The sequence below is a fragment of the Microcaecilia unicolor genome, chromosome 11 (genome assembly GCF_901765095.1).
Source record: "Microcaecilia unicolor chromosome 11, aMicUni1.1, whole genome shotgun sequence".
In the NCBI taxonomy this organism is placed as follows: domain Eukaryota; kingdom Metazoa; phylum Chordata; class Amphibia; order Gymnophiona; family Siphonopidae; genus Microcaecilia; species Microcaecilia unicolor.
In genome coordinates this window covers 80,891,866-80,919,412 of record NC_044041.1, presented here as the reverse complement: position 1 = coordinate 80,919,412, position 27,547 = coordinate 80,891,866, and the positions used below count along the sequence as shown (strand labels likewise).

The window sequence follows — 27,547 nt, the reverse complement described above, 5'->3', positions numbered from 1 at the left end:
GGTGTCTCCCGCATCTTGCTTGCTTCCAGGAAAGACTCCACTAAGAGAAGTTACTTCTTTCATTGGAGGAGGTTTGCCGTCTGGTGTGACAGCAAGGCCCTAGATCCTCGCTCTTGTCCTACACAGACCCTGCTTGAATACCTTCTCCACTTGTCTGAGTCTGGTCTGAAGACCAACTCCGTAAGGGTTCACCTTAGTGCAATCAGTGCATACCATTACCAAGTGGAAGGTAAGCCGATCTCAGGACAGCCTTTAGTTGTTCGCTTCATGAGAGGTTTGCTTTTGTCAAAGCCCCCTGTCAAGCCTCCTACAGTGTCATGGGATCTCAATGTCGTTCTCACCCAGCTGATGAAACCTCCTTTCGAGCCACTGAATTCCTGCCATCCGAAGTACTTGACCTGGAAGGTCATTTTCTTGGTGGCAGTTACCTCGGCTCGTAGAGTCAGTGAGCTTCAGGCCCTGGTAGCCCAGGCCCCTTACACCAAATTTCATCACAACAGAGTAGTCCTCCGCACTCACCCTAAGTTTCTGCCAAAGGTTGTGTCGGAGTTCCATCTGAACCAGTCAATTGTCTTGCCAACATTCTTTCCCCGTCCTCATTCCTGCCCTGCTGAACGTCAGCTGCACACATTGGACTGCAAGAGAGCATTGGCCTTCTATCTGGAGCGGACACAGCCCCACAGACAGTCCGCCCAATTGTTTGTTTCTTTTGATCCCAACAAGAGGGGAGTGGCTGTAGGGAAACGCACCATATCCAATTGGCTAGCAGATTGCATTTCCTTCACTTACGCCCAGGCTGGGCTGGCTCTTGAGGGTCATGTCACGGCTCATAATGTTAGAGCCATGGCAGCGTCGGTAGCCCACTTGAAGTCAGCCACCATGGAGGAAATTTGCAAAGCTGCGACGTGGTCATCTGTCCACACATTCACATCTCATTACTGCCTGCAGCAGGATACCCGACGTGACAGTCGGTTCGGGCAGTCAGTTCTTCAGAACCTGTTTGGGCTTTAGGATCCAACTCCACCCCCCGAGGGCCCTGTTTGTTCTGTTCCAGGCTACACTCTCAGTTAGTTGGTAAATTTTTTAGGTCAATCTCAGTTATGTCCTCGCCGTTGCGAGGCCCAATTGACCAATGTTGTTGTTTTGAGTGAGCCTGGGGGCTAGGGATACCCCATCAGTGAGAACAAGCAGCCTGCTTGTCCTCGGAGAAAGCGAATGCTACATACCTGTAGAAGGTATTCTCCGAGGACAGCAGGCTGATTGTTCTCACAAACCCGCCCGCCTCCCCTTTGGAGTTGTGTCTTCCCTTGAAGTGTATTGTCTTGCTACATACTGGACTGGCCGGCTCGAGCCGGTTTCGGGCGGGAAGACGGCCGCGCATGCGCGGTGCGCGCGGGCGCGCGAGGGCTAGCAAAGGACTTTGCTAGTGAAGTTTCCGATTGGAGGGGCTGCCGTGGACGTCACCCATCAGTGAGAACAATCAGCCTGCTGTCCTCGGAGAATACCTTCTACAGGTATGTAGCATTCGCTTTACATATTCATCAGGCAAATCCTGAAAACCTGACCCACTGGTAGCCCTAGAGAACTGGAGAGGAATATCACTGGTCTGAACCTTAAACCGTCCTGGTGATCCACAGACAGTTAGGTTTTTAGGTTATCCAAAATGAATTGATTTGCTTGCAAAGTCTCTAGGACAGATTTGGGAAGCCCTGTTTTAGCCACATCCATCACCCACATCATCAGGTTCTTCTTCCCATACTCTACATTATGCAAGTATGCAAATAACATACAATGACCAAGAAAAAAAAAGTTGGTTTAATCCACCCCACCTTTGGATTCTAGCTATTTTGCTGTGTAATTAATTTAAGCTTTCTTTGCATGACTAAATGCCTCCTTAACATGATTATACATTAGAAAACTGAGTAAAATATTTAAATCAGTTTAATTTTTGAAATGGGCTAGTTTTGCCCCAAGCATCTATCACAAAAGAAATTGCACCCATGAAAAGCACAATTAGGAGCAGATGACTAGGGGCAAAATGCCCAGGGCTCTCCACAGGTAGGGGCCACCTGAATGTACCTAATCCCCCACCCCGAGCCTCCACCCACTGCAGCAGGGATCACAGCAGAAAAAGCCTGAAAGCAGCCACACTGGCTAGTGGGGTCTTTCCTCTGCTGCATTCTGCCCACAGGAAGTTGTAGCAGGGAGGCAGGGGGAGTAATGCCTAACTAGATGGGAGGGAGGCAGAGGTGCTAGACTTGAAAGGGCAGAGGGAAGAGAGAGCAAATGCTGGACTTGGTGGGTGTGGAGGGGGGACAGCAGAGAGAAGAGATAGAAACTGGACCTGGTGGGAGTTCAAAATGGCTGCCGAGTAGGACGGATGCATTTTTGTTGCTCCTGCGGAATTCTTTTTTTTAGTGACTTAGGTGATCTATTCGCCACAGTCTTACCTCAGAATGCCGAAGAGAAGGGGGAAAGCCGCAGCTGTTGTCCCCCAGCGACTTGGAACCCCAACCCGAAGTGGCACTCTTAATCCTTTCTTGTAGCGGACACAGGTCGCTAGTACACCGGTGGGCGGCTCGCTGTTGTCTCCTGCGGCAGTTGAAGGCATGCGGGAAACACTAGAGCTGGAAGTCTCATTGAGCCCCGACGTTCGAACGCCTCCTCCTCCTCCAGTGCCTCGCGGGCTTCCCCCCTCAGAAGCGGCGTCTCCGAGCCTAACCCCGGAAGGGGAAGTAGCAGACGGAACGTTGGGGGCGAATGAAAGAGTGGAGCTAGCCACGCTGGTCGGAACATCTCTGGAGGAGAGAAACCGCTGTAGCGGGGCAGGCAACGCCTTACAACAACAATCAACAGAGGTAGGAGCCTTTTCATTTGCAATATCGCAAACCAAACCTCCCAATGTAACACTTGATTGCCTTTGGACACTTATAATGGATTTGGGCAAAGCTTTAATACCCCAGATACAGAAAGTTAAGCAAGATGTTGACCGGGTGGAAGATAAAGTTAAACAATTGAATTTACAGGTTGAACAACAGGCTAAAGATATACAACAATTACAAGAAGTTCAAAATACAGATTTAAAAGACTTAACTAACTTAAGACGAAAAGCAGAGATAATGGAAAACTTCTCTAGAAGCAATAATCTTCACTTTGTTAATTTTCCCTATTTGACTACTATGGCTCCTAAAGAGATTCTTCAAATAAAAGAGGAGAATATACCTCCTTTTGCTCAAGTGTTTTATCTCCCTCCCAGGAATCAACAACAATCAGAAAATCAACCCTTGGATGTATCCGCTCTGATAGAAATGTCAGATACAGAACAAGTAATACCTGCTACTTTGGTGGCTATGGTGGCTTTGTCGCCAGATAAGCTTTGGATACTAAGACTATTCTATAAAAATTCCGCAAAGCTCTTCAAGGGTTTAAAAATTAATATCTTTCCGGATGTATCTGGGGAAACACAGCTGCGCCGGAAAAAATTTCTACAGAAGAAGCAAGAAGTGATTAATTTGGGAGCAACATTTTTTCTGAAATTTCCATGCAAGTGCTTAGTCTCCTATCAATCCGAAAAATGTGTGTTTTTTGAGCCTGCCCAACTAGAGACTTTTATAACATCTAGAAGGACAGTTGGAATAGCTTTTCCGACTAGTAATAACATTTGATTAATATAGTATGATGACCAATATGCGTCCCTTCGCTCTCTTTATAAGATTTCTTGTTTAATTGCTTCAACTCTATTTTATTTTTGAACTCCCTCAACGTGGACTTATATTGGTTTGAGGAATATTTATGAGGATAATAGATTTTTCCTGAATTGTTGTAACCTCAATTTTCCAATTTTTCTTAAAACAAGTTTGTGTACTTGTAAAATGAAAATCGAATAAATAAATAAATAAATAAAAAAAAAGAAACTGGACCTGGTGGATGGGGAGAGGGGAGAGAAGAGAGAGAAACTGGACCAGAGGTAAAATAAGGGACAGAAGATGGACCAACAGAGGAAGAAACGGGTCAGGGGGTGGGGTGCAGCAGGAGGAAGGGAAGAGAGAAGCTGGACATAGGGAGGGACACAGACACAGAAGAGATGGTGGCCGTGGAGGAAATAGGGATACAGAGGGGCAAAACTGGACACAAAAGGAGGGAAAGGGACACAGAAGAGATATGGTGAACATGGGGGAGGGGGAGGATAGGACACACAGAAAAGAAGGACAGGAGACTGGAGAGTTTTTAAAAAGGCAGAAAAACACAGAAGAGATATCAGGACCAAAAGCAATGCTCAGGCAGCAAAGGTAGAAAAAAAAGTATTTTTCTGAATTTATTAATTGTAATATGTCAGCTTTAAGAAAGAGGGACTAGCAAGCAGGAAGCAATCCAGAAGCATGCTGATATTGTGAACTTTTATGGTTACTCGCCTTGACACAGCGTTACTTGTGAAACCTTGGCTGAAGTCGGTGTGTTGAACCGATGACCCACCGGTTGCTTTGTACCTGAACTTGAAAGCTAAGTTACTCTTTTGACTTTCATATGCTGTAGAATCCCGAGCTGATTCTGTTGAGCTTTAGCATCTCTTTTTACTATTCTTGGAATTAAAGGTTTTTTTTTGCCTATGATGATATAATTCCCAGCAAAAGTCTTCTCAACCCTTGTTATTACTAAATGACTACTTTGGTTGGAGGTTGGGTTAAATTCAGAGGCTTTTCCCTTAACTCCTTTTAAAATAGATGCACTCTACAGAATCCATAATCTATTGTTGAAATTACTATTTTTTGCCATTACATAAGAGAGTTCTTTTTTGCTGTGTATTTACATATAATACCCTCTCTTCCTTGAGTTGTGATATATAGCTTTAAGAAATGTGCCATCTTTGTGCCCTCTCCCCGTCCCCATTACCTTAGGAGTGATGGTGTTATTTGGGGGGGGGGGGGCGGGGGTCTCAATTTTTCTGCCCACTGTTCATTTAGTCTTAGCTATGCCACTGCAGGAGACCTTTTTAAACCCAAATATTTTATTGTTTAACACAAAGTAAGAAGCACCAGCAACCTCCAGCTAATATTCTGGCAGTCATGCTGAAGCAACACAGTTGCTCTTATGAAATTCATTTTGGGAAAGTTTCAAATCCACAACCAAAGCCTCCAAACAGTACCACTGCAGAATGAAAATGAGGTGCTAAGTGAGCTAAACATCTTTAATTTATTGTGTATTTTCAGGCAGAAGTTCCCCTCCAGTGCCCCAAAAACAATGGAAGGGAAAGAAAACTCGTTAAGCTTCTGAAGAATAATCAACCCTACTTATTTTACAATTGTAAAATTATCATTTCTTAGCCTCATTTTGGCTATGGGAGGCTCCAATGCTGACTTTCTTGCCAAGATTGAGAACCTCTATAATATGGGAATGGAATGGAAGGGGAGAGGTTAATGCTTTGCTATCTGTCAGGATAAAGCTGATGGTTTCTTGATCTAGTAGACGAGGGTAAGCAAATTTATCTCATACTACATTTTCCTAGCTATAAAAAACATCAGATATAAATCTATATTGAACAGCGATTTCTCACATACAGGTTCAAAATGGTGGAACTCCATCCCTAGTGAGATAAAAAAGATTACCAACTATCTAATATTTTGCAAATTTCTCAAGGCATTCTTTTTTAGCAAATGTTTTTGCATTGTTAGACAATGAACTAAACAGCAAATGTTATGATATCTTTGTTTGCTCTTTTCAAAATCTCACTGTTTATATTTTCTTCATACTTGTAAAAATATATTGTATGCATTTCTAGTCTTAATTATTGTAAGCCACCTAGAACTGAATAATTAGCATTCAGATTATATGGGATATAAGCACCAATAAATAAATAAATAAAGTAATCATGACCAAGAATAAACCCTTCTGCTAGGGAAAAAGTGCTTTGCTCATAGTTGCGGAGAAACTGACCCTACATTTAGTATTTCTCAGAAACAGTTGCTAATGATTTTTTTTTAAACCACCACTCTGAATAAAAGGGATCAAAAAATGTGGACTATTTTAGTAAAAATAGCCTGTGGGGCCACTAGCAGGAGTTGGTAGTCACTCTAAGGTCACCAAAAATATGTTGCGAGAACACCTGGCCTAGTCCCACTGCAGAGTTTATTCACAGCATCACCCTTTCTCTGCATTAAATCTGTGACTGGTCCTCTACCTTCCCACTCACTCTCACAACCTGGTCTCACTGATGCTGCTGCGCCTCAACCAGGGACTGTTGCTGCGATGACTGCACCAAAGTAAGTTAGGAGGAAGTATAAAAGAGGGGAAGAAATCCCTGTGTAATGGTATCAGTTTAAATTATCAGGATTATTGATTATGCTGAATCAGATATACCAATATAAAAATGCAGCTTTTAAAAGATGTATTGAAACTGCATTTCAATACCTTCTTTCCCCTTTTCCCTTGGAATTTCTGGTAGCAGGGCTAGTCAATTATAAACACTTAACAAAGACAAAAGAGAGATATATAGCTTCCTTCTCCTCCCAATTGAAGGACTGTTTAACAAAAGCATGAATAAAGTGGGTACCTGAAGGCTCATCCAGACATCTCCGAAAACCAAAGACCCAAGAGACAGAAAGTCTGGAGAACAAAGAACTCGGAGGAAAACCATAAACAAAACATTTGCCTGTCATCAGAGGTATACCTGCCCCCTCCCATCAGCTATCAGCCAGGACATGTGCAGTAAGGAAAGACTTGTAATGTGATCATATGAACACACTGAAACCTGTGCAAAAGCCCTCAAGCTATAGAAAGCCATTTGCCAGCAGATATCAAGGAAACGTAACCATGCTTCCCTGCAAACTACAATTCCCAAAATCTCCTGCAAACTACAATATCCAGGACATTATAAAAGGCCTAGAAACAGCCCAGCTCTCTCTCTTGGGACCTGCTGCTCTCTTTGGGATCTGCTGATGCCTTGCTCCTGACCATGTGCTCATCAATCAGCTGGACCACAGCATGCTTGTAACAAGGACTGTAAGTTAACCTATAACCTTAAGATTTGGACCTGTTACTTTGTTCTATTTTATGCACAAATTCTCTGTTCTAAGATCCTTTTAAAAGCTATCTCTCATTTGCAATATTATTTGTATATTAAATAAACCCTTTTGAAGCTAAAAATATAGTCTCTTTGTGTTCTGAGTATATGGTACCTTTTAAGGTTATACTGATAGCGCATGGTCACTTTTACAATTTAGTGCCATACTCTGAGTACATACTTTTAAATCTTGCAGTACCTGCTAGTGAAATTACAAGCATATAGCATTTAATTCCTTGTAATCTTGCAATTGTAAATCATTCTTACCTTGTAGGTAAGTGGTGGAGAAATTTTAGCGAGTGCTCTTAAAATATTCCCCTGCTCTTTGTTCTTCCTTAGCGTCCCTCCGGACCGGACCGGACCAGGATTGGACTGATGGGTTGTGCTCGCCTACCAGCAGGTGGAGACTGAGAAAAAACTCTGACTCTAGAGAGCCAATAGGAGCCCTGGCCATGTGACCTTAGCCTCAGTATTTTCTCAGTCTCCCAGCAGGTAGGAAGTGAGCCCATTAGTCTCTCTCCTTTTCTCTTTAGATATTACAGATATTTGTGATAATTCTTCTGTGCCTGGAATCTTATTTAGAGGCTTGACAGGGTTTCCTTTCTCTTCTTTCTTTGACAGCCTCGGGGGTGTTAAACTCGGGTGTCTCGAGTCCACCCCCCTTCCTCCCATTCTCCCTGGCTTAGCAGGGAAGGGCCATCCCTTTCTCTGGAAAGGTGTACCGTCTTTGGGAGAGGCAGCCACTTTTAACAGGTAGCTGCTTTAAAAGAATTAAATCAAATAAAAGGAAATTCAAAGAAGCAGCCTTTCTTTCCCCAGACTTCTAACGAGCAGGCAGCTCCAGTGTTTTATTATGATTGAGGGGTTATTAAAAAAAAAAAAAAACAGAAGAAAATAATTCAGTGTCTGTGACTTTAAACAGCGATTTTTCTCGTCAGATTTAATTTCCTCCATTTTCTTGCGTTTTGGCAGCGGCAGTTTAAAGAAATGAAAAAAAAAAAAAGAAAGGTGCGAACTGCATAAGCGCGGCCACCTGTTTTTTCTGATATGGCTTAAAAGTTCAAACAGCTGCTGTCGGTCAGGCGCAGTTCACGCAGCCGGAACGTGTAAATTTTGCTCTCCCTTCAAGGTTTCTTCGGGTCCAGTGCTGCCTCCGGTTTTTTCGGGGCCTTTTTCGCCGGCTGTTGTTTCTTCGCCGTTCCACTGGGCTTCGCTTGTTCGGAGGTGTTGGGCGCGCTGTCGACGATCACCACAGGGCCAGTGGCGTGAACGGCGGCCATTTTGTTTCTCCCTCCATCTTATCAGTCGGGGATCTCTCTGCTGAAGGTAACACTGCAGTTCATAGAGCAGTTCGGCTCCAAGATGTGTACACTTTTGTATGTGCTGAACGGCGTATTCTAAAATGCTCTTCACATCAGCAGGCAATATTTGATTGAAAGGGGGCTCCTTTCATATATGGATATATAACAAGCTTTTCTTCTTTTAAATTTCTATGTATCACGGGGCTGTTAACACTAGTTTTTTCTGGTGCTCAGTCATTTTTCATTGCCTGGTGGAAAATCTACATCTTATCATAATATCATAATTCATTTCAAGCATTTTCCTCAATAGCTGTAGTATTATACAGTGTTTTAAGAACTTTAGAAACTTTCTCTATAGGCATAGAGTAAATTTCTGTCTTTCTCATTCCCTGGTGAATAGGACTACATTGTCTAAGAGTCAATTGATTGGTACTTTGCAATTCTGACCATAATATCTTAGTTCCTTTCAAGCATTTTACTCCATGCCTATGATGTTATATAGTGTTTTAAGAACTTAACAGACACTCTCAATGGCTGTAGTGTTATACAGTGTTTTCTTTTTCCGACTTTAAGAAGCCTTCTCTAGAGGCATACAGTATATTGTTCAGATGCCATGGGGATATATCAGCTCTTTCATATTCTCTGAGGGACAGTCCTGTCTACCAAGCTCCCAGTCACTCAGCTGCCTTAGCAGGCATGCTTTATTCATGTCTTCCCTTCTTTTCCAACTGCCTTGAAGCCTCTCATATTTCATTTTAGCTTTCTTCTGGTTTTTACAGGACATATGGTCACTTAGAGAATAAAGTCATCCTTTCACTTAAAGATAGTGGACGGTCCTCAAACCATCTACTCGTGTTTGTCTCTACTCTATCAGTTCAGCATTGGCAGATTATAAACATCCTGGTTTGGTCCAGTATGCCTATACATACCATCTGCTATCTCTTCCTCTTCCTTAGAGACCTGATGTTATATCAAGCTTTCTTGAATTCAGATACAGTCTTGTCTACACTGCCTTCACCAAGTGGCTGTGGCACAACTTCACTTTTTTCGTTACAGGTAATTTCCAAGTTTGTCCTTTTTCATTTTCATTCTATGCGCCTTCACTCCAGAGTGTTCTTTCAATTGGAAGGGGATTCACTCACTTCCTGTGTATTTATACCATAGGTACATAAGTATGGTTATGCTGGGTAAGGCCTAAAGTCCATCAAGTCCAGCATTCATATCTAATGGGCATAGGTACATAAGTTTTGCCATTCTGGGGAAGCTCAAATGTCCACCTTTCTACAGCCAGAACAGCATTAAAGAAAAAAAAAAAACTCTCACGAGAGTATCGAACAGAAATCTCTGCTCTAAAAGCAAGGCTTTGCAGTAATTCTGCAAACTAACGCATACAATATTTGCCATGGCTGTTCACCACTAGGAACACCGGGGACCCTGGGCCTAGGTTCGGTGTTTTAACCTGAAACAAGCTCAACATTCATATCTATTGGGTGTGAGTCTGGTACTACTACTTAACATTTCTAGAGCGCTACTAGGGTTACGCAGCGCTGTACAAATTAACAAAGAAGGACGTTCCCTGCTCAAAGGAGCTTACAATCTACATCTCAGTGAGGGAGGACGCATGACCGTGGTATGTGGATTAGTGGTATGTGGATTAGGGAGATCCAAGAAATTACAGGCCGGTGAATCAGACGTTCATACTGGGACAATTTTTTTCTGTCCGGAGCGTACTACCATAGCTGGTGGACTCCTATATTCAGAACTTTCTATATTCAGAACTTACCCAACTATGGAACGCCATAGAGATAGGGTTGGAGTTTGTAGCCCTATTTAACTGGTGTCCTTGGTCACCCTTCCTCTTCTCCTCAGGATCCAGAGAATGGCTAGTTTTTTGCTTATGCATTAACCGGTCATTTTCAGCAGTACTCTCTCTTCCGTTCTTTTATAGATCTAAGAGGATGTTCATTGCGCTCTTAGGGTCATTTCATTCTTACCTAGACGACTGCCTAATTGGAGAAAGTCTTATCAGCAGAGTTCTCGGGTCACGCACCGGGTGTTGCATTTCTTACAGTCTCTAGGTTGGGTGGTGATTGTAGCCAGGCCTCTCATTTGATCTCTCATTTGATCTCTCATCAGATATCTCTGATTTTCTCTTTGTTTAGTCAGGTTGGCGCACAGTCTTTTGTCTCCTCTGCAAACATCCCAGTTTATATTTTTCTTGGTGACCTTGGGCCTTCGGCCATTTCCTCGCTCTATTCTGCAGAATGCAATTTTACTCTCTAATGCCCAAGAAGGAATTTTCCTTCATACTATTGCGAATCTCAGGGTCATCAATCGCGCTATTTAAGTGTCATCTAGTTATCTCAAGAACCTTAGTTCTGTCATTGGGATGCTTCGTGCAGTACACTTTTTGGCAGAAGCTTTTTTGTATATATTTTTTTTCTGGGGGACCTCAGCAATTCGTTTTACCTTCGGGTGAATTTTGTTTTCCCTACTGACAAACAAGGCGGAGACAGCTATGTTGGGCAATGGGTTATGTCATCCGCCAAGGAGGAGTTAAGAGTATACTCTTGAGTTTGTACTCATTTTTTTCTTAGTTGTGTCACCCTGCATTTAGGTGAATGGACTCTCATTTTTTCAGCCTTACTTCCTCACTGCGACACTTCAGGGCTATCTCTTTTGCCTTCAGGCTCATGAACATTTCTTGCTTCTTCCGTTCAGCAACAGTCTTGACGGAGACAGGGACAGATGCCAACGTCCAGCAGGGGTTTTTCAGCCTTCTTTATGCGTTTCTTCCATCATCTCACTAGGTGTTTACGCAGAACCAAGGCACCCTTCTACATCCGGACCCCCAGTCACTCAAACTTATGGCGTGGTTACTGGGTCTGCAACATCTTTGATATTTTCGCAGGAAGTACTTCAAGTTTTAATTGCTTCCAGACAGAAATCTACATTAAAGTCCTATGAATCAAAGTGGCGACGGTTCACTCTGTGGTACTCCTCTCGCCACTTCATTCCACAAACAGTATCCATTTTGCATGTTTTGGAATATCTTCTGCATCTTGCGAAATCTTGTCTGTCTTACTCATCCATTAGAGTTCATTTGGCAGCTCTATCAGTGATGCATGATACTGTTGACAACCGCACGCTTATGCAGCATCCACTGTCAAAGCGGTTTCTTAAAGGAGTCCTGCACCTGTACCTCCCGCTTCATCCACCAGCTAGGTGAACTAGGTGAACAGACTCTTAAAGTTCTGTTTTCTAGTAGCCATAACTTTTTCTATAAAGTTTTCCTCTTCAAGCAGTGTTTCCCAGTAGCCATTGCAGCAAGTAGATCTATGTGTGGAATACTTCTACGGTTGGTAACTTCTTTTCGGTCTGCTGTAGTTTAAAGTTTTCACCTTTCCCAATCGGTTTTTTCTTATTGGTTTTGTCCTTCTAGCCAGTAGGCGTAAAAGTTTTTCATTGTTTCTAACCCGCTATATCGCGAAGGATCAAGGAAATGAGAATGTCTATTTCTCTTCTCGCTGAGAGGGCAGTTCCACAGCGTATTACAACATATTCCACAACTTCAGAAGCGGGCTCTATTCTTACTATGGCGATTTTTGGTGCTCTCGGTGCACATTGGTAAGTTGGCAACTTAGTCCTAGTTTCATTTTATTTTGCTCATTGGGACACACTACATGTTAGTTGTCGCCAGGTGGCCTATGCAGCATGAACATTTCTCTGCAGTTTTCATAAGGTCCCTCCCTTCAGATTACTGCTTTGGTACTTCCCATCAGTCCAATCCTGGTCCGGTCCGGAGGGACGCTAAGGAAGGAGAAATTAGATCTTACCTGCTAATTTGCTTTCCTTTAGTCCCTCCGGACCGGACCAGGCCCCTCCCATGTTCTCTCTACTCTTTAGCTTCTTTTATTAAGTAGGAAGTGTATTCAGTAGGAAGTGTATTCATTCCTTTACGATTCGTGGAACAATACTATATATATACAGAACTTTACGTGGTCTATACCACTTCTCTGGTGGTTGCTGGTGAGCTCAATTGCTGGAATCTATCTATAAAACCTTAAATACGCCATACCACTTCTCTGGTGAGAGTTGTGGCTGAGCTCAGTTGCTGGAATATCTATAAAACCTTAAATATGATTTACCACTTTTCTGGTGAGAGTTGCTGGTAAGCTCAGTTGATGGAATATATATAAAATCTTAAGTGGGCCATACCACTTCTCTGGTTAGAGTTGCTGGTGAGCTATAAGACAAGTGAGCCATACCACTTCTCTGGTGAGAGTTGCGGGTGAGCTATATTATATGTGAGCCATACCACTTCTCTGGGGAGAGTTGCTGGTGAGCTATATTACATGTGAGCCATATCGCTTCTCTGGTGAGAGTTGCTGGTGAGCTATAGTACAAGTGAGCCATACCACTTCTCTAGTGAGAGTTGCTGGTGAGCTGTAATACATATCGGGCCATACCACTTCTCTGGTGAGAGTTGCTGGTGAGCTCTGATACTTGGCATTGCCGAGTGCTTTGTGGCTGCTAGGATTCCATACGGCACAGAAGGTCTTTCTTTCTTTCCTGCTTTGCTATTCAAATACTGAGGCTAAGGTCACATGGCCAGGGCTCCTATTGGCTCTCTAGAGTCAGAGTTTTTTCTCAGTCTCCACCTGCTGGTAGGCGAGCACAACCCATCAGTCCAATCCTGGTCCGGTCCGGAGGGACTAAAGGAAAGCAAATTAGCAGGTAAGATCTAATTTCTCCTTAAATATCATATTAGGACTGTGACAATTTTGTAACATTTTTAATGGATATTAAGAACATTTAAATTATTTCCGGTAACACCTGGATAATTGTGAATGAAGGCTTAAAGAGATCTCTGCCTAAGTTCCATTAAAAATGGAAACCCAAAGGTACAGGAGGAAAATGCCAAGTAAAAAAAGAAAAATAAGGTTATATTTTTGTTGGAAACAGGTCTACTGGCATCTTCTCTCTTATTGGAAGTTTAACAGCAAGAAATAGATTTCTCCCATTGTGATTAATGTGTATTTAAACTCTGGAATTCTTTGCCAGAGAATGTAGTAAAAGTAATTAGCTTAGCTGGGTTTAAAAAAGATTTGTATAATTTCCTAAAATAAAAGTCCATAAGCCCTTATTAAGATTGGCCACTGTTGGAAATAGGATACTGGGCTGGATGGACCTTCAGTCTGTTCCCAGTATGGAATCACTTATGTTTTTATCCTTTTGATTACTCTTACTGGATTATTGGTCTGAGCCAGCGTGGTATTTGTTTTACAAGGAGGTGGCACCACATAAACCTGTCCTGCATTTTGAGAGAAGAATGTAAGCCTTGATCCTGGCTTCTAAAGGCTTTGTTTATGGCAAGAGCACCCAATTATGGACTTTGGTTGCTGTGAGTCATTTCTGTCTCTATGACAACAGATCCAAAGTACTAAGTGCCATTTAGAATGACTGCTCCCCTTTTTGCCCACTGCTAAATCGTGTTAGATCAGTGGTTCCTAAACCTGGTCCTAGAGGCACCCCAGTCAGTCAGGTTTTCAGGATATCCACAATGAATATTCATGAGAGAGATCTGCATGCAGTGGAGGCAGGGCATGCAAATCTTTCATGAATATTCACTGTGGATATCCTGGAAAACCTGACTGGCCGGGGTGCCTCTAAGACCAGGTGTGGGACCACTGTTAGATTTTCAGGCTGAAGAGGTGAAGTCCTCACTGGGCAAATTCCAGGAATGTGGACATTCTCATGTCCCAGAGGTGTGTATAGAGAAGGAATGTGCTGGATGCAATTGACACCCAATGTAGTGTTAGATTCTTGCATTTCAGACAGCTGTGTGTTTTTTCTTTTTCCTTAATCATGCGTGGTACTCTTTGTTGTGTTATGTCATGCTCTCATCCATTTGATCTGAACCTTTGCTCAACAACTAAACAATGCTTGCACTTTTTTCTCTTGGAAAAAGTGAATGTTTTCCTTTTGGTAGATTGACCTTAGGAATGTGCTGTTTTTAATAATATCATAACACTGATATTTCTAGGGTTACCATATGTCTCCAGAAAAAAAAAGAGGCTATATTGAGCAAGTCCGGATTTTACTTCTATTGAAAGCAATGTAAGTAAAACCTGGACTGGCTTAATCTGTCCTCTTTTTCTGGAGCCATATGGTAACCCTAAATATTTCCTCTTTTATGTTATCTGTTTCTATCCAAAAACAGCCTATTGCAATATGTATCTTTGTTTTAGCACTTAATATCCGAAAAAAAAGGGCAAGGGAAAATAATTCACCAATAACCTGTGTGTGAACATAACAAAACCAAGCTAATGAAAAGCAAATATGCTTAACTTGAGGGAGGGAAAAACTTCAAAAGTCTGAAACTGAGCAACTTATTTACCCCATTCTTGAATAAGGGCTGACTGGTTGCTACTATATCTAACAAAAAAATCAGTTGTAGTCCAAAAACCTCTGGTTCCATAAATATACTACTATACAATTAACATTTCATATGTTAATTGACCTCAAGGATCACCATTATCACCAATACTCTTCAACATGATGCTGATCCCACTGGCAAAGTCCCTATCCAACCGTGGCCTCAACCCGTTCATCTATGCAGATGACGTCACAATCTACATTCCCTTCAGTCATGACTTAACAGAAATAACCAATGAAATCAATGACGGCCTGAACATCATGGACTCCTGGGCAAACTTAATCCAACTGAAACTGAACACTGAAAAAACACACTGCCTCATCCTCTCATCTCAACATAGCAAGTACAAACCCACATCCATAAACACCCCAGTACACACCCTCCCTACCTACCTCAGACAGCCTAAAACTACTCGGCGTCATAATCGACTGCAACCTTACCCTTGAGAGCCAAGTAAACTCCATAATAAAGAAAATGTTTTACTCAATGTGGAAACTCAAACGAATAAAACTTTTCTTCCCAAGGGAACTTTTTCGAAACCTAATACAATCAATGGTCCTAAGCCATACAGACTACTGCAACGGAATCTATGCGGGCTGTAAAGAACAACTCGCAAAAAAACTCCAGACCGCCCAAAACACAGCTGCCAGGTTGATATTTGGCAAAACATGCTTCGAAAGCGCTAAACCCCTCCGAGAAAAGCTACACTGGCTCCCAATCAAAGAACAGATCATCTTCAAAATCTGCACCTTGGTCCACAAAATTATCTATGGTGTAGTCCCAGGATACATGACAGACCTCACAGATCTACCAACCAGAAACAGATTCGGATCATCACGATCATACCTAAACCTACATTACCCAAATTGCAAAGGACTGAAATACAAAACAATTTATGCATCCAGCTTCTCCTACTTAAGCGCACAACTATGGAATGGACTCCCAAAAGCTGTGAAAATAATCCATGACCATCTAAACTTCAGGAAATCACTAAAAACCACCCTCTTCAAAAAGGCTTACCCCACCGATCCAATGTAAATCCCCATACCCAGCAACACAACCAATGATCGTACAGAACAATATACAATCATCATCCCTTCCATTCTCATGGTGCCTGATACACACCTACCTCACTTCGACCACAATATAACCTGTATTTGTTATCAACCGACGGACGAACGCCTGTACGGTACTATGTAAGCCACATTGAGCCTGCAAATAGGTGGGAAAATGTGGGGTACAAATGTAACAAATAACAATAATATGTATTTTATAATTCACAAAGTGGAATAAAACAGCACTTATCTCAAAAAAAACTTTTATTTATTCATTATTGTATCCCACATTATCCAAAAAGTAAATTTCAGTTTAATGTGGCTTCTAATTTCTTTTGGAATGAGATTCCACCATTTGGATCCCTAGATAACTAAATCCAGCTATATGAACAGAATTGTATTTAACCGACGGGTCCCGTTTCACCAACAGCTTCATCAGGGGATCATAGAGTGCGTGAACCTGAAAAAGAACAAACTTTGTAAACTGTTTTTGCTTTATGATGTGGGAAACAATTGAGTCACAAATTATAGAAATGACTTATTCCCGAACAGTATCCACACACTTACTGTGTTTCACTTCTGGCATTTCTTCAGTGCTGCTAGTGTTGAACATAAAAAAATGGCGTCCGAAGAAAACTAAAATGCCAACAGAGCTTGTCCAATCACAGCTCAAAATGTTAAACAATGTAATGACACTAAATCATTCATAAAAAAGCCACCCATTCAATGTGATTATTCAGGCCAAAGGGTTCCATGGATCTTAAATGAAAAAGCCAGCATTCACTCTACAAGAGCCTCATACTAATGTCTCTACCTTGTCTACTGGGAAGCACTAGGTTGCTGTCAAACCCATGCTGTGCTGAAAAGCAGTGTGCTACAAATGGAGCCCAATCTCTGTTTCAATACACTAGAGTGATGTTCATTAATCTGCAGGTGCAACAGTCTAATGGTCTTACCCACATAAATTTTATTGCAACTGCACCTTAACACATAGACCACATGATCTGATCTGCAGTTTGTGAAAATTTCTTGTTATGCATGTTGCCATCCATGGAGTTAGTAAAAGTGGTCAATTCCTAAGTCACAGCCTAGGTCTTACACAGGCCACATTTATGATGTCCCAGTGGAATCTGATCACACTAGAATCCTGCGACAAATCCATTGGTAATTATTAGACCATTGCACCTGTGGATTAATGAACATCACTCTAGTGTACTGAAACGGAGATGGGGCTCCATTGGTAGCATACTGCTTGTCAGCACAGCATGGGTTTGACCATATCACCTGTTTTGCAAGCAACCCAGTGTTTCCCGGTAGCTGAGTTGGAGACATTGGTAAGTGGCTCTTACAGAGCAAACAACAATGGATTCTTCACTTCTTCATATTGAATGGGTGGCTTTTTTTATGAATGATTTAGAGGGGCATTTTCGAAATAAAGGTCCAAGTTACGATTTGGATGTCTTTGCAAAACGGCAAAATCCAGGGGCAGAGAAAACCATATTTTTGAAAAAAGATGGACGACCATCTTTTGTTTCGAAAATACCATCAGAGACATCCAAATCCTTAAATTTGGATGTCCTTAGATTTGGACGTCCTTGCATTTAGACGTTTCTGACTTTAGGTGATTTTCGAAACCAAAGGCGTCCATGTCAAAAACGCCCAAAGCCATTTGGATGTGGGAGGAGCCAGTATTTGTAGTGCACTGGTCCCCCTGACATGCCAGGACACCAACCGGGCTCCGTAGGGGGCACTGCAGTGAACTTCATAAAATGGTCCCAGGAACAATAGCTCCCTTACCTTGTGTGCTGAGCCCCCCGAAACCACTACCCACAACTGTACACCACTACCATAGCCCTTACGGGTGAAGGGGGCACCTATATGTGGGTTTGTGGTGGGTTTTGGAGAGCTCGCTGTTTCCGCCACAAATGTAACAGGCCTGGGTCTGCCTGTCTGAAGTGCACTGCAGTACCCACTAAAACTGCTCCTGGGACCTTCATGCGCTGTCATGGACCTGAGTATGACATCTGAGGGTGGCACGAAATATTTTTAAAGATGTTTGTCTGAGGGTGGGAGGGGGTTAGTGACCACTGGGGGAGTAACGGGAGGTCATCCCCAATTCCCTCCGGTGGTCATCTGGTCATTTCGAGCACCTTTTTGTGCCTTATTCGTAATAAAAAAACATGTCTGGGTGAAAACGTCCAAGTGTTCGTCAGGGAAATCCTTGCTTTTTTCAATTATGGGTCAAAGACGTCCAAGTGTTAGGCACACCCAAATCCCGCCTTCGCTACGCCTTCAACACGCCCCCTTGAAATTTGGCGTCCTTGCGATGGACTGCAGTTGGAGACGTCCAAAATCGGGTTTTGATTATACCGATTTGGACGTCTCTGGGAGATGGATGTCCATCTTCCAATTTATGTCGAAAGATGGACGTCCTTCTCTTTCGAAAATGAACCTGTTAGTGTCATTACATCATTTAATGTTTTGGGCCATAATTGGACAAGCTCTGTTGGTGTTTTAGTTTTATTCGGGCACCATTTTTTGATGTTCAACACTAGCGAGACTGAAGATATACCGGAAATGAAACATAGAAAGTGGGGATACTGTTTGGGAATAAGTAATTTCTTTAACTTGTGACTCTGTTTTTGCTTTACGATGTGGGAAACAATTGTTTACAAAGTTTGTTCTTTTTCAGATTAAAGCACTCTATGATCCCCTGACGAAGCTGTTGGTGAAGCGGGACCCGTCGGGATTGTTTTTTCGAGATAAGTGCTGTTATATCCTGCTTTGTGAAGTATACAGTACATATGAAATGTTAATTGCATAGTATTTATTATATTTATGGAGTGGCAGTTTTTGGCCTATGATTGATTTTTTTTCTTTTGTCTGATATAGTAGCAACCACTCAGCCCTTATTCAAGACTGGGGTAAATAAAATTGCTCAGTTTCAGACTTCCTCCCTCAAGTTAAGCATACCGCTTGTTAGCCAGTTAATCCACAGTTTGGTTTTGTTGTGTTTTTTGCTTTAGCACAACCCACCTTTACTTTGCCAATAGCTTGTGTTAAAGTGTTAAAACATACACTATATTTTCTTACAGCCTCTGAACTTTGCCAGTACTGCTATTTAGTACTTGCTAATGTGTTTCAGCATGCACTGTTGGCAAAATATGTATAGAAAAAATGCTAATGACAAAATAAACTGATGATGTTGATGGAAAAACGAGAACACTTTTTTTTTTCAACGTACACCTCTACTTGGTACCACTATGAAAGGGAGAGTTGGTGTCCAGCAGAGTACAACACCAAGAAGCCCTATCTCTGATGTTTAATGGCTTGGTGGTCTTTGTCATCACTTGTAAAACAGCTCAGAGAGGAGGTTTCTGTGCTGTCCAGAAGGATCTCTGAGGTCCTGGAGAAGGAGAATGTTTTTCCAAACATTTTTCATTCTCCTCTCCACTTGCTTCTCCTGTTTCATTCACTCCTCAGAGAAAGGTTAATATTGTCTTGTTGCTATGCAACCCTGTAATCACACTTTAGATTTTACCCTCTTCAGTGCAATAAAACAAGTCGGACTTTAGGCCCAAGAAAATGAATTTATCATTCAAGATGCTTATTTTTTGCACACCGTTGTCAGATGATCAAGGAGTTGGTGAGAGGGGAGTGCCCTTTGAATCCAGGTCCACCTGTCTACCTATAATACTTGATTAAAGATCCAGCCTACTGTCTTCCTCTTCAGCTGAACAAGTGAGAAAGCAATTGATTTCTCAGAAGCACCATGTCGCCTGTTGCTCTTTCCTTGGGGCTCCTGCTTCTTATCTTGTCTTCAGAGGCTCAACCAGGTACGAAGCTGCTCTCCGTTATTCTAACTTGCAGGTTTGAGGTTTAGGAGGAGGTAGGGGTGGCCAAAAAAGAGTGGGAAACAATAATGAGATGAGGAGCTTAAGATGGGAAAAGGTATGTTTCTTTTAAAACCAATGGACATGTTTGTTATGATGCAGGCATTGGAGCTGTGGAATATTCAGCCAACAGATTTCATAGAAGCTTCTAAAAATAAATGAGACACAATCTTAACTGTTTATATGCACCAAAACAAATGTAGGGTGGCAAAGCCGCTCCCCCAAAATTCCCAGTTTGAAGCAGCAATAATTACAAAGCCTTTGTAAAAGATGGAGAGACTGAGAGCAGAAGGAGAAATGACTATTAAAGAGGGGGAGAGAAAGATAAGAACAAATGTGAACTAGGAAGGAGAGACTGAACAGAGGAAGGATCTTGAGAGAAAGAGGGGGACAGGAGACGGATGTAATCTACTTCATCACCAGAAAGACAGGGTAGAAAAACTGATATCTAGAAAGAAAGAGGAAGAACAAAGAACATTTGGGCCCGATTGATGGAACAGGATGTAGGGAGGAAGTAAGTTTCAGAACAGTACTGAAACAGGTTTTTTTTTAAACACACACAGATGTTTGTTTTGCTTTTGCTGTTTCCTTCTGCTCCTTTTGTTTTTGTTTTACCTCTACTTTTGTAACAGCACTTCCCTTCTCTTGCTACCTAGTCCAGTAGATGTGTATGGTGGGGTGACTCCCTTGCTCAGTGCCCATGGGCCACTTTGCATCCCTAGCCCTGGCTGACCCAGGAAGCTCAAGCTGAGTCTGGGAATCTCGAACCCAAGGTCCTTCTATTGGCTGCACTGAAACTAAGCCATTGGACCAGCTTCCTTGAATTTTATCTTAAGACATTCTGCAAGACCACAAAAACGAAAAAAGAGGATATTGGCACCTAAAAGGCTAAAGGATTTCTTGAAGCATGAGCTTTGAGGACAAAGAGTTTGCTTTGTCAGATGCATGACATCTAGTGGAGGAGGTGATCATATATATATATATTTGAAACTATTTCTTTTGTTTCAGCAGGAGGAGCAAAGGCCACAACCACCACTGGCACCAGGACCCTGCAGCCATGGCTGGTGGGGCTCACTGCTGTGGTTGTCTTCCTCTTCATTGTCTTCACCTTGATGCTTGTAAACAGACTCTGGTGCAAAAAGGAAAAAAGGTGGGGAGACTTTGCTTCTGTAATGATATACACAGAACCAAAGCAGGGCCTTCAGTGGGTGCAAATATACCAGCTTCCGGTCAGACATAAGTAACCAGCTCATAAGTACTGTGCCTCTGGAATGAGGGTTCAAAGACCCATAATCTGACTCAAAATGCTGTGCCAGAAGCTAGCCCTGTGAATTTCATTGTAACATAAGAGTATGCTGCTTAATTCAGCCGGCCTCACACGATATAGAAGTGATTTAAAAAAAATAGACTTCTGTCTGTTTAGGTGTTGCGTATTGTCACTTCACATCGCGGCTTGGAATGTAGGTGGTATTTTATCACCTATAAAGCATCAAGCTTTGAATCAGAAAACAATAATTATAACTTTTCTGCAAGAAACACATGGCCCATTATTCAGTGCCGGGACCCGCAAAGCTAGGCCGGCCAAAGTTAGGACAGCTTTTGAGCTGTCCAAAATTTGACTGCTTAGCTAGGTGGATGCTGGCAGAATATTACCAGCATCCGCATAACCCCGGGCTCCCCCCTAATGCTGCCCTGCACTGCCCCTTTTTTTGGGAACGATAGCATATATGAGTTTATCTTGTTAGGTAGACTGGATGGACCGTACAGGTCTTTATCTGCTATCATCTACTATGTTACTATTTTCATTCATGTTTTTATATAATTTCAATTTCTGTAACAAGAAATCATAAAAATCTCTCATCTCCATAAAGGCGGAGTGGAAACTTCCATTAAAAAAAGCAGGAGTGGACCCATTGAAATTTAAGTTTGCCCTTACCATAGCATGATCAAATATTTTAACGTTGCCTGAATCATCATAAAAATTCATCTAGAGATCAGAATATAATTAATTCTGGACATGGAGGAATGAGCCCTTGATAAATGTATATAATTACGCTCTGCCAGATGTAAAGTCCTCCACATATCCACCAAGTCCAGAACCTCACATAATAAAGGAATTCCTCTAGAAGCATGACTATATCCACCAGGCTTTCCATGTGACCTATCCAATAAAGGATCCCCAACTTCATTAAAATCACCCTCCACTAGCAAAGGAATCGTATTAAACTCCTGGACATGCTTGATAATTTGTTTGTAAAAATACTTACTGTAAAGGTTTGGTGCATAAACATTACATAACACTAAGTTTTGCCATTCAATAGTTAAATGTTACATCACAAATCTACCCAACTCATCTCGAATAACCTTGTGTGGGATAACCTGCAAGCCTTTCCGAATTAAGATAATAACCCCAGTCTTCTTATCTTGTGCAGGCAGTACCGCTGAATATCGGGGGTGGGGAGTGAGGAGGTAGCGACAAGTGATTTAAGTGGGCAGGAGCCTCTCTTACCCGCTTAAATTGCTTTGAATATTGGCCCCTTAGATACTAAGGAGCATTAAAAAAAACTATGTAAATGGTGGGTGGGAGATTATTTTGAAACTCCTGCACAAGATAAGATCCAATCATGTTATGCTACTACTTCAGAAACAAAAAAGCAACACTGGGCCTTCAGGATTGAGATGATCAAAGTCTCTTGTTTATTAATTGACAGATAGACCCGACACGGGCCGTGTTTCGGTGCACTGCTGCCTCAGGGGTCAGCTAATCCTGATCAAAAATTGTAGGTGGTACTGTCACAGTGTAGCACTGGACTGCAGATCAGAGAAAGAATAGAGTTCTTCTGATGCAAGATGATTGTTTAAGGAGTTTAAAAACAATCTTGCCAATGAGTCGGACTGAGTCTGTGGGAACTCTTGAATGACTGCTCTTAAAACATTTGCATTCATGCTTGTGATCCCCCCAAGCTTCTCTCTGGCAGCGTGCATCACAATATTTAGCAAACTTGCACTGGGAGCATTGAAGCAGGTGATCTTTCCTCAGGCAGGTCACAGCAGCTAAATGTATTCAGTAAGGGCATAGCCATGGGCTTTAGTTCTTCCTTCGCTGGGCCTAATCATCAGCCTCGCTCTGTCTTTTACTTCAAGCAGAACCACTAGCTACCCATTACACGCCGAAAACAGCACAAGATCTTGACCCTGACACATAAGGTTTTACATATTGGAATCCCTTCCTATCTTGCCTCTCTCATCTCCCCTTATCTTCCTTCCCGTGCACTACGCTTCTGCTCACCGTTTTTCTGTGCCAGCTGCTCATTGTGTGAGGCCTTCTACCCATCATTCAGCAATCTTTTCCATGACTCCGTCAACATTCATTCCCAGCAATCTTACTCTAAGTTTAGGTCCCTAATTAAGACCTATCTTTTTGAACAGGCTTTTTCTTAAGGGGACTGGTGCTGCTATGATAGCTGATGTTATTGATGTACAATGTGGTGTTTTGTTTTTCTTCAGTAAATTTTTTTCTCTTCTTTGTCTTGTCAGTTATTTGGAGTTCTTTTCTACTTTTATATCTTGATTTTAAATGTAAACCACTTTGATTTTATTGCTGAAAGGTGGTATATCAAGTTTTAAATAAAGATACGCTAGAAGTATGAAACTTTACACTGCCCTGTACAGTTACCTCAGCCTTTGTTGTTGACTTATCTCTGCCAGATCACTTATTGTGATCATAAAGGCAAGTCAATTGAAATAGTCAAACAGCTGTCTCAAATCAACTTTTGGAAAAAAAAAGTCTAACAATTAAAATATATGGGACAGCAATTAATTCTGTGTAGTTTTACATCCTCGGGATGGGGGGAGGGTATGATGTCACCTGGTTAGTATGCTCTAAATGTTTTCTATTCCCCAGTGATATAGTAAGTGATGGCAGATAAAGACCAGCATGGCTTGTACGTGTTCTCCCCCCCACCCTCCATGTCTGCCTGTTTTAAGTGTGAAAGTCATTTGTTTTGGATTTTTTTTTATTCCTTCCTCTTGCTAGATAGGGATCCTCTTGTGTTTATCCCATGCCTTTTTGAATTCTGTCACTATTTTGTCCCCACACTCTCTAGTGGGAAGGCATTCCAGATATCCACCACTTTCCCTATGAAAAAGTATTTCTTGATGTTACTTTTAAGTTTACTCCTTCTAGCTTGATTTCATGTTGTCCAGTTCTACCACTTCCCCATATTTGGAAAAGGTTCGTCTACACATTCAAGCCTTTAAAGCTCTTCTCATATGTCTTCTGGTGCAGATCCCATAGCATTTTGATCACTTTCCTCTGAACTGCTTCAAGTCTTTTTATATCCTTAGTGAGATACAACTTCTAAAACTGAACACAGTACTCCAAGTGAGGCCTCACTAATGATGTTATCACCTCCTTTCTGTTGGTAATGTCCCTCCCTATGCAGCTCAGCATCCTTCTGGCCAAGGCTACCCACTTGTTACATTGGGTTAAATGTTATTAAATGTTCTAATTTACAAAAGTAGAGATGGATGGATACAACTCAAAAACAGTAAAATAAAACTTGGAAGCTACTCAAACTGTTAGACTAGCACCACGGACAAGGCACTGCTCTCTCCCTCTTGGGTCATAAAGCTGATGTGCAGGACTGGTATTGGCTCGCTCCCAGGGGGCTCAAAGAACAATTCAACTTTTTTGTCTTTGCCTTATTCACTAAAACCCAGATGAGTCACTGAATCCCTTACACTTCAGTTCTAGGTAGCCCTAAATATGTAAGGCCAAGGTGGCTGTGGATACATTTGGATTGTAATTTTGATTCCAATATTGCCAACCTCTATCTTTCTCTTTCCACACAGGCAGGAAGGTGAAGAGGACTTCGCAAAGGCAAGGTAAATTGCTCCAGAGGGAGCTTTGGTTTCTGGCCTGCTCAAAAGAGAGAGGTTTGGTCTTCTGCCATGGCTCTTATCCGTCACATCTTGGGATAGCGTGGTGCCTTGTACACTAGCATGTGAAGTCACGGCAGTGCTGCCCCTGGCATTGTAAGCAAAAGGCTGATGCATCCTGCTCTGCTTGAGCTGGCCTGCCTGCAAACAGTTAGGGTCATCAGAGAAACTCGCATATGCAAATGTGAACTTGGATCATACTTGACCCATGCATATGATATTCATTATAGTTATCCAGGAACCTGCATTTATTTGGGGGAGGGAGAAAGAGAAGGAGGAAGGGAGGAGTGGAGGAGTAGCCTAGTGGTTAATGCAGCAGCCTGAGAACCTGGGGAACTGGGTTAAACTACCCACTTCAGCTCCTTGTGATTCTGGGCAAATCACTTAACCCTCCATTGCCCCAGGTACAAAAATAAGTACATAATATGTGAACCACTTTGATCATAACCACAGAAAAGTGGTATATCAAGTCCCATCCCCCTTTTGAGGCTGAAATCGAGAGCATTAGGCTTTGGAACTTCCTTTTACTATTACATTTGCAAAACACAGAGACAGACAGACTTTTGCATTAGCTGGGAGTTGTAAAGCTGTAGAAAGCCCTCAGGCTCCTCTTTTCTTTTCCTCTCCTAGACATTATCCTATGAACATTAATTAAATGTATTTGCCATGAACCCAAAATGTCAGTCAATTGACTGGAAAAAAAAAGAGGAGGGGAGCCCTAAGGTTAATCCAGATGCCTCCTAGTGGCTAGCTCATGGAGGATGCTTGCTTACTAAGGGGTCCTTTTACCAAGCTACAGTAAGTGCTAGTGTGTGCTTACCACAGCTTGAGAGAGCTTACTGCGGGTCCAATGGTAACTTTGCAATCTGTGCACGCACACCATGTGCTAAAAATTCTATTTTAAATTTTTTTGTGGAGGAGGCTTGTCTGGGAGGTGGAGAATGGATGTTTCTATGCTAATCAGAACATGATTAGCATGTGAGGCCTTACTGCCTACAAAATATGTGTAAGGCCTCACATGCTAAGGACAACATTACAGCGTGGCCATTAATGCTAGACATTGGAAACTTCCCTACCCCTGCATACTCCTGCCGAGATCATGGTGGAACAACATAAAATGATGATTTATTTCTTTGTGGTGGTGAAGTTGGCCTTGACCCAGACTTGGCGACAGCAGTCTCTACCGCCCATTCCTCAAATTCTCTGCAACTTGGACTTTATTTTTCAAATGTCTAAATTGACTGCAATGTGACGGGGACAATTAGCTATGTTTTCCAAAATTTGATGATGCTCTGAGACCTGGTGGTTTGCTCAAGCCCCTGGTGCTATTGGTTAGGCACCAGTTTCTCTTTGGGGGAGGGGGTTTATTGGGGGTGCTGTTTGGTTGCTATTGTTGCTCTGCTTTCGAGATTACTTGCTTATTTTTTCAATACACTTAAAAAAATTGGAAATTAGCCATTTTTTTTAGCTGTGAAAACAAATGGCTTTAGCTCATGGGCATAAGGGCATACTAAGATCACTTTTTCCCATACCTTTTGTAAAAAGATCCCTAATTACAGGAAGGGCCCATGTTCCGTGGATCCTGGAAAAGGACTGTAGCTGTAATGACTGGGCTATTTGGAGAGGATAAAACAATCCATGTAGTTGCAGCCCAAAAGAAGCTGGTTCTGACTACACCAGAAGGGCCAGGAAAAAGATGTTATCATACTTCCTTGTTACAGCAAGGACTGACCTCCAGTCCACTCCAACATTAAACCTGATCTTGCTACTGCAAACCTACAACTACAACTGCCACCCATTTCGCGCCCTAGTGACTTTAGATAGGACATTGAGGAGATCAGTGTTTGTTTGTCTCTTGATTGAGCATCATGTTGATGCTGGTTTTTCTTCTTATGCTTTTGACAGAAGCAAAGATGCAGGCTTCGATAACATAGCCCTGGAGGTGGAAGCGGAACCAGAAAAAAGCAACGAAGACAAAATCACGTCCATGTAAGATGCATCCCGAAAGCACCTGGCTCTGCTTATTTCCCCAAAGTACTCCGGTTCACTGCACCCATCTTTATTGAATGAGAAGGATTGAGTGCAGTTTGGAGTGGGCATGGGGGAGGGAGCAGCACCCTCTTCCCCCCCAAAAAAATATTTGTGAATTGGTCCTCCTCCCCCTGCTGCCAATATGATCCCCTTACCCTTTGCTTATTACCCTCCGTCCCATAAGTTAGTAGGCAAAGTACTGGAAACATTTGTTGGGACATAAACTGTTTGGACATTAGGCGTATATGATGTTTTTCATTCACTGATGTACACATTTCCACTGGTGATGTTGGGTGTGGTGGTGATCAGATTTTCTGCTTACACTAAATAGATTTCTTTTTGTCCAACAAGCTACTGTCTTTAGAATTTTATGATCTGGAAAATAAGATAGTTTGAAATGTTGTGCTAGATTTCATTTTTTTTATTTTCTAAGTTTTTTTATAGAAGGAAATTTGATGAATTGCCTGTTTTCCTTGGTTCCCCCCCACCCCTTCTGTGAACCATTTGGGTTTCTGTTTGCTGCTTTGCCTAATGTGGGGTTTTTTTTTTGTTTGTTTTTAATAAAGTCATTAAGATGCTATCTGCCTGCCTGGCTCCTGTTTCTCCTTGCACCATCAAACCTGTCTTATGAAGGTGCAGGAACAAAACCACCACTATAAACAAGTCACAGGAAAGGGAGTAGGGTGTATGATGGCCCTTCCAATATCGAGAAACCAGGAGACTTGAGTCCAAAACAATGAGTTTATTGTAGCAAATGTACCACTAAGACTCGAAATGTAGGAATGCATTTCGGTCCGTGGGTTTACGGTAAATTGAAGTGGTGAACTGAT

The 27,547-nt window shown here is 42.2% G+C and overlaps 1 protein-coding gene across 2 annotated transcripts; it reads left to right on the top strand.

Moving 5' to 3' along the window:
* Positions 1–19,577: 19,577 nt before the first annotated feature.
* On the top strand, positions 19,578–27,282 carry SMIM24 (small integral membrane protein 24). Of its 2 annotated transcripts, none has more exons than XM_030219285.1 (4): positions 19,578–19,688; positions 20,757–20,895; positions 24,600–24,632; positions 26,592–27,282. In XM_030219285.1, the coding sequence occupies exons 1-4, from the start codon at positions 19,625–19,627 to the stop codon at positions 26,677–26,679; spliced, it is 324 nt and encodes a 107-aa protein (XP_030075145.1). In that variant the 5' UTR covers positions 19,578–19,624; the 3' UTR covers positions 26,680–27,282. The 2 variants fall into 2 exon arrangements, with proteins under 2 accessions (XP_030075145.1, XP_030075143.1); XM_030219283.1 differs by having other exon boundaries at positions 20,754–20,895.
* The last annotated feature ends 265 nt before the right edge of the window (positions 27,283–27,547 follow it).